The 8,365-nt window shown below is 42.4% G+C and overlaps 2 protein-coding genes across 2 annotated transcripts in view; one reads left to right on the forward strand and one right to left on the reverse strand.

Moving 5' to 3' along the window:
* Positions 1-8,365, reverse strand: part of PSMD7 (proteasome 26S subunit, non-ATPase 7) — a 627,368-nt gene that overhangs the window by 551,048 nt on the left and 67,955 nt on the right. The window lies entirely within an intron of this gene.
* NFAT5 (nuclear factor of activated T cells 5) overlaps positions 1-8,365 on the forward strand; it is an 86,720-nt gene that overhangs the window by 75,515 nt on the left and 2,840 nt on the right. Inside the window, exon 6 of the mRNA XM_075326469.1 lies at positions 4,206-4,378. Coding sequence (XP_075182584.1) covers positions 4,206-4,378 — 173 coding nt within the window. The remainder of the gene's footprint in view (positions 1-4,205; positions 4,379-8,365) is intronic.

The raw sequence follows: 8,365 nt of genomic DNA on the forward strand, positions 1-8,365 counted from the left end.
AGGAGTTGTTGGTGTACTAAAACATTTTTGTAGACATGTCCATTAGGTTTTTAGACATAAGATTTATTATTATTGGACATGTCTAGAGGACAGTTTCTCCTTGCAGAGACATTTTATCAATGCTTTCTAGGAAAGAAACTTCTATCTATTTATCATTTGGCTGCTGCGCTCTGCATAGCCAGCGACTAAGGTGACTTAGCTGATTTCATAACATAGATGGCTGCTGCGCTCTGCATAGCCAGCGACTAAGGTGACTTAGCTGATTTCATAACATAGATGGCTGCTGCACTTTGCATAGCCAGCGACTAAGGTGACTTAGCTGATTTCATAATATAGATGGCTGCTGCGCTCTGCATAGCCAGCGACTAAGGTGACTTAGCTGATTTCATAATATAGATGGCTGCTGCGCTCTACATAGCCAGCGACTAAGGTGACTTAGCTGATTTCATAACATAGATGGCTGCTGCGCTCTACATAGCCAGCAACTAAGGTGACTTAGCTGATTTCATAACATAGATGGCTGCTGCGCTCTACATAGCCAGCAACTAAGGTGACTTAGCTGATTTCATAACATAGATGGCTGCTGCACTGTGCATAGCCAGCGACTAAGGTGACTTAGCTGATTTCATAACATAGATGGCTGCTGCACTCTGCATAGCCAGCGACTAAGGTGACTTAGCTGATTTCATAATATAGATGGCTGCTGCACTCTGCATAGCCAGCGACTAAGGTGACTTAGCTGATTTCATAATATAGATGGCTGCTGCACTCTGCATAGCCAGCGACTAAGGTGACTTAGCTGATTTCATTACATAGATGGCTGCTGCGCTCTACATAGCCAGCGACTAAGGTGACTTAGCTGATTTCATTACATAGATGGCTGCTGCGCTCTACATAGCCAGCGACTAAGGTGACTTAGCTGGTTTCATAATATAGATGGCTGCTGCGCTCTGCATAGCCAGCGACTAAGCTGACTTAGCTGATTTCATAACATAGATGGCTGCTGCGCTCTACATAGTCAGCGACTAAGGTGACTTAGCTGATTTCATAATATAGATGGCTGCTGCGCTCTACATAGCCAGCGACTAAGGTGACTTAGCTGATTTCATAATATAGATGGCTGCTGCGCTCTGCATAGCCAGCGACTAAGCTGACTTAGCTGATTTCATAACATAGATGGCTGCTGCGCTCTACATAGCCAGCAACTAAGGTGACTTAGCTGATTTCATAACATAGATGGCTGCTGCACTGTGCATAGCCAGCGACTAAGGTGACTTAGCTGATTATTTCATAATATAGATGGCTGCTGCGCTCTGCATAGCCAGCGACTAAGCTGACTTAGCTGATTTCATAACATGGATGGCTGCTGCGCTCTACATAGCCAGCGACTAAGGTGACTTAGCTGATTTCATTACATAGATGGCTGCTGCACTCTACATAGCCAGCGACTAAGGTGACTTAGCTGATTTCATAATATAGATGGCTGCTGCACTCTGCATAGCCAGCGACTAAGGTGACTTAGCTGATTTCATTACATAGATGGCTGCTGCGCTCTGCATAGCCAGCGACTAAGGTGACTTAGCTGATTTCATTACATAGATGGCTGCTGCACTCTACATAGCCAGCGACTAAGGTGACTTAGCTGATTTCATAATATAGATGGCTGCTGCGCTCTGCATAGCCAGCGACTAAGCTGACTTAGCTGATTTCATAACATAGATGGCTGCTGCGCTCTACATAGCCAGCAATTAAGGTGACTTAGCTGATTTCATAATATAGATGGCTGCTGCGCTCTACATGGGTAGCGACATAGCTGACTTCATTATATGGAGGGCTGCTGTGCGCTTCATAGACAGCGACTAAGGTGACATAGCTGAATTTATTATATGGAGGACTGCTGCTCTCTACATAGGTAGTGACTAAGGTGACATACAGTACAGACCAAAAGTTTAGACACACCTCATTCAAAGAGTTTTCTTTATTTTCATGACTCTGAAAATTGTAGCTTCACATTGAAGGCATCAAAACTATGAATTAACACATGTGGAATGAAATACTTTAAAAAAAAAAATGTGAAACAACCGATAATATGTCTTATATTCTAGGGTCTTCAAAGTAGCCGCCTTTTGCTTTAATTACTGCTTTGCACACTCTTGGTATTCTCTTGATGAGCTTCAAGAGGTAGTCACCGGAAATGGTTTTCCAACAGTCTTGAAGGAGTTCCCAGAGATGCTTAGCACTTGTTGGCCCTTTTGCAGTCCAGCTCAACCCAAACCATCTCGATTGGGTTCAGGTCTGGTGACTGTGGAGGCCAGGTCATCTGGCGTAGCCCCCCATCACTCTCCTTCTTAGTCAAATATCCCTTACACAGCCTGGAGGTGTGTTTGGGGTTTATTGTCCTGTTGAAAAATAAATGATGGTCCAACTAAACGCAAACCGGATGGAATAGCACGCCGCTGCAAGATGCTGTGGTAGCCATGCTGGTTCTGTATGCCTTCAATTTTGAATAAATCCCCAACAGTGTCAGCAGCAAAGCACCCCCACACCATCACACCTCCTCCTCCATGCTTCACGGTGGGAACCAGCCTTGTAGAGTCCATCCGTTCACCTTTTCTACAAAGACACAGTGGTTGGATCCAAAGATCTCAAATTTGGACTCATCAGACCAAAGCACAGATTTCCACTGGTCTAATGTCCATTCCTTGTGTTCTTTAGCCCAAACAAGTCTCTTCTGCTTGTTGCCTGTCCTTAGCAGAGGTTTCCTAGCAGCTATTTTACCATGAAGGCTGCTGCACAAAGTCTCCTCTTAACAGTTGTTCTAGAGATGTGTCTGCTGCTAGAACTCTGTGTGGCATTGACCTGGTCTCTAATCTGAGCTGCTGTTAACCTGCGATTTCTGAGGCTGGTGACTCGGATAAACTTATCCTCTGCAGCAGAGGTGACTCTTGGTCTTCGTTTCCTGGGGCGGTCCTCATGTGAGCCAGTTTCTTTGTAGCGTTTGATGGTTTTTGCCACTACACTTGGGGACACTTTCCACGTTTTCCCAATTTTTCGGACTGACTCCTTCATTTCTTAAAGTAATGATGGCCACTAGTTTTTCTTTACTTGGCTGCTTTGTTCTTGCCATAATACAAATTCTAACAGTCTATTCAGTAGGACTATCATCTGTGTATCACCAGACTTCTGCACAACACAACTGATGGTCCCAACCCCATTTATAAGGCAAGAAATCCCACTTATTAAACCTGACCGGGCACACCTGTGAAGTGAAAACCATTTCCGGTGACTACCTCTTGAAGCTCATCAAGAGAATGCCAATAGTGTGCAAAGCTGTAATCAAAGCAAAATGTGGCTACTTTGAAGACCCTAGAATATAAGACATATTTTCTGTTGTTTTACACTTTAAGTATCTCATTCCACATGTGGTAATTCATAGTTTTGATGCCTTCAATGTGAATCTACAATTTTCAGAGTCATGAAAATAAAGAGAATGAGAAGGTGTGTCCAAACTTTTGGTCTGTACTGTAGCTGACTTCATTATCAGGAGGGCTGCTGCGCTCTGGAGACATAACTGACTTGAGTATATGCAGGGCTGCTGCACTCTACATAGGCAACGACTAAGGTGACATAGCTGACTTCATTATATGAAAGGCTGCTGCGCTCTACATAGGCAGCAACCATGGTGACATAGCTGACTTTGTTATATGGAGCGTTTTGTCACCTTGGTTGTTGTCTATGTAGAGCACAGCAGCCAAAGACAAATTCATCTCCACTGCTGCGCTCTGCATAGGCTGCTTCAGGCAGGCGCTTGTTGTAACGCTGCACCTGCTCATATAACAGTGGGGGAGGTGAGATTTTGCACCCCCTAGATTCTGGTCCCTTTTCCCTGCGCTTCACCACTGCTCCTAGCACACGAGTCACTGGCAGACCACCATGGGAGCACTTACTTTTTGTCGGATCTCCATCAGGCCTGTACCTTGAGCCATTTAATATCTTTCCGGCACAGGGGATGATATTGGGCTTTGCAGCTGTTTTCCGCTCAGCTGCACTTTTTGGCATCCTCTCTCTATTCTGCCCCCCACACAGCCAGTTTTTTTTGTCTTTTTTGGTGTTAATTGCAGCTCAGCGATAATTGCCATACCCCGCCACACGTTGCATTAAAATCCTTGACATTTTAACCCTTTACTCATTGTTCCTTAATGCAGGGTCGATTGCGTCGGGATCCTGAAACTCAGGAACGCGGATGTCGAAGCCCGTATCGGGATCGCCGGCTCCAAGAAGAAGAGCACACGAGCGAGGCTGGTCTTCAGAGTGAACATCCCCCGGAAGGACGGCTCCGTGCTAACTTTGCAGACCCCCTCGTCTCCGATCCTCTGCAGTAAGTGTTTTCACTGCTTTATCTTTTTTTTTTTTAATCACTGGTCTACAAATACCGGGATACAGGCACAATCAGAGTTTGGTGTTATTGATATCTGTCCCATTAATTGAGGGTGCTATAACACAAAGGGTCTTCGTTCCCAGGAACTTTGGGGGTCCCAGAAGTCAGACCCCCATCAATCATTAAGGGATGGCATATCCTAACATTATGCAATATCCAGTGGCGTAACTAGAGTTCAATGGGACCTGGTGCAAAATATGGACCTGCCCCCCTCAGGGTATAGGATAATTACTCTAACGCTTGGCTCTTTCCCTCACTCCAATATCCAGATATAATATCCAATATTATCATTCATCTCAAAATTTCTATATATCATAATACACTCCCCATATATTATAATACGCTCCCATAGTCCTCCATATATTATAATACACTTCCCCTAGTCCTCCATATACTATAATACACTCCCCATAGTCCTCCATATATTATAATACACTTCCCCTAGTCCTCCATATACTATAATACACTCCCCATAGTCCTCCATATACTATAATACACTGCCCATAGTCCTCCATATACTATAATACACTCCCCATAGTCCTCCATATACTATAATACACTGCCCATAGTCCTCCATATATTATAATACACTGCCCATAGTCCTCCATATATTATAATACACTCCCTATAGTCCTCCATATATTATAATACACTGCCCATTGTCCTCCATATATTATACTACACTGCCCATAGTCCTCCATATATTATAATACACTGCCCATAGTCCTCCATATATTATAGTACACTCCCCATAGTCCTCCATATATTATAATACACTGCCCATAGTCCTCCATATATTATAATACACTGCCCATAGTCCTCCATATATTATAGTACACTCCCATAGTCCTCCATATATTATAATACACTCCCTATAGTCCTCCATATATTATACTACACTCCCCATAGTCCTCCATATATTATAATACACTGCCCATAGTCCTCCATATATTATAATACACTGCCCATAGTCCTCCATATATTATAGTACACTCCCATAGTCCTCCATATATTATAGTACACTCCCTTAGTCCTCCATATATTATAATACACTGCCCATTGTCCTCCATATATTATACTACACTGCCCATAGTCCTCCATATATTATAATACACTCCCCATAGTCCTCCATATATTATAATACACTGCCCATAGTCCTCCATATATTATAATACACTGCCCATAGTCCTCCATATATTATAATACACTGCCCATAGTCCTCCATATATTATAATACACTGCCCATAGTCCTCCATATATTATAATACACTCCCCATAGTCCTCCATATACTATAATACACTACCCATAGTCCTCCATATATTATAATACACTTCCCCTAGTCCTCCATATACTATAATACACTGCCCATAGTCCTCCATATATTATAGTACACTCCCCATAGTCCTCCATATATTATAATACACTGCCCATAGTCCTCCATATATTATAATACACTCCCTATAGTCCTCCATATATTATAATACACTGCCCATTGTCCTCCATATATTATACTACACTGCCCATAGTCCTCCATATATTATAATACACTCCCCATAGTCCTCCATATATTATAATACACTCCCCTTAGTCCTCCATATATTATACTACACTGCCCATAGTCCTCCATATATTATAATACACTCCCCATAGTCCTCCATATATTATAATACACTGCCCATAGTCCTCCATATATTATAGTACACTCCCCTTAGTCCTCCATATATTATAATACACTGCCCATTGTCCTCCATATATTATACTACACTCCCCATAGTCCTCCATATATTATAATACACTGCCCATAGTCCTCCATATATTATAATACACTCCCCATAGTCCTCCATATATTATAGTACACTCCCCTTAGTCCTCCATATATTATAATACACTCCCCATATATTATAGTACACTCCCCATAGTCCTCCATATATTATAGTACACTCCCCTTAGTCCTCCATATGTTATAATACGCTCCCCATAGTCCTCCATATATTATAATACACTGCCCATAGTCCTCCATATATTATAATACACTGTCCATAGTCCTCCATATATTATAATACACTGTCCATAGTCCTCCATATATTATAATACACTGCACACTGCCCATAGTCCTCCATATATTATAATACACTGCCCATAGTCCTCCATATATTATAATACGCTCCCCATAGTCCTCCATATATTATAATACACTCCCTATAGTCCTCCATATATTATAATACACTGCCCATAGTCCTCCATATATTATAATACACCCCCATAGTCCTCCATATATTATAATACGGTCCCCATAGTCCTCCGTATATTATAATACACTCCCTATAGTCCTCATATATTATAATACACTGCCCATAGTCCTCCATATATTATAATACACTCCCCATAGTCCTTCATATATTATAATACACTGCCCATAGTCCTCCATATATTATAATACACTGCCCATAGTCCTCCATATATTATAATACACTCCCCATAGTCCTTCATATATTATAATACACTGCCCATAGTCCTCCATATATTATAATACACTCCCCATAGTCCTCCATATATTATAATACACTGTCCATAGTCCTCCATATATTATAATACACTCCCCCATAGTCCTTCATATATTATAATACACTGCCCATAGTCCTCCATATATTATAATACACTGCCCATAGTCCTCCATATATTATAATACACTGCCCATAGTCCTCCATATATTATAATACACTGCCCATAGTCCTCCATATATTATAATACACTGTCCCATAGTCCTCCATATATTATTAATACACTCCCCATAGTCCTTCATATATTATAATACACTGCCCATAGTCCTCCATATATTATAATACACTGCCCATAGTCCTCCATATATTATAATACACTGCCCATAGTCCTCCATATATTATAATACACTGCCCATAGTCCTCCATATATTATAATACACTGCCCATAGTCCTCCATATATTATAATACACTGCCCATAGTCCTCCATATGTTATAATACGCTCCCCATAGTCCTCCATATATTATAATACACTGCCATAGTCCTCCATATATTATAATACACTGCCCATAGTCCTCCATATATTATAATACACTCCCAATAGTCCTCCATATATTATAATACACTGCCCATAGTCCTCCATATATTATAATACGCTCCCCATAGTCCTCCATATAGTTTATTACACTCCTCCTAGTCCTCCATGTATTATAATGTACCCCATATTCCTCATAGAGTAGTATGCAACCCTTATATTCCGCCATAAAGTAGCATACAGCCCCCCATATTGTTAATGCACCCCATAGTCCTTTGGCCACCGTGATTAAATACATACTCCCGTCCCCTCGTTCCACGCTCTGCACATCTCATCACAACATGCGCACAGTAGTGACGTCATCGCGCTCCGCTGTGCTGAGCTGTCAGAGCACCGCAGACACAGCGGGAGAATGATGAGATAAAGCTCCTCTGCTGATGCAATTAATAGTGTGATCCTCTGTGGGGGGCCCAGTGCCAGCGCTGCACCGGACCCCATAGCGGCAGTGTGACCTGCCGCTACTGGTGGTGCGCCACTGGCTGAGGTCCTCTGGCCCCCTGAACTCCTGGGCCCGGTCGCGATGGCAATCTCTGCAACCGCGATCGTTCCGCCCCTGGTAAGAACGTCTTGAGGTGGGAATACCCTTTTAACAAAGGATAGCTATTTGGGGAAACCGCTGTCAGTGGCTAAACCTCTAGTGAAAAGTTGCCCCTTTAATTAGTGAGGGTAGGATGATCAGGGATCTGTTTTTAGGGCTTGTGCCCTTGTCCGCACTTTTCTTTCAATCTGCTGTACACACACAAAATCTATTTCATTCTCGCAGCTGCCAAAGCACACACGGCCCATGTTTTCTGATCCGATCAGCCGGCCTCAACGCAGCTTTGGCACCCG

This window comes from Anomaloglossus baeobatrachus, chromosome 10 (genome assembly GCF_048569485.1).
Source record: "Anomaloglossus baeobatrachus isolate aAnoBae1 chromosome 10, aAnoBae1.hap1, whole genome shotgun sequence".
NCBI classification, from domain to species: domain Eukaryota; kingdom Metazoa; phylum Chordata; class Amphibia; order Anura; family Aromobatidae; genus Anomaloglossus; species Anomaloglossus baeobatrachus.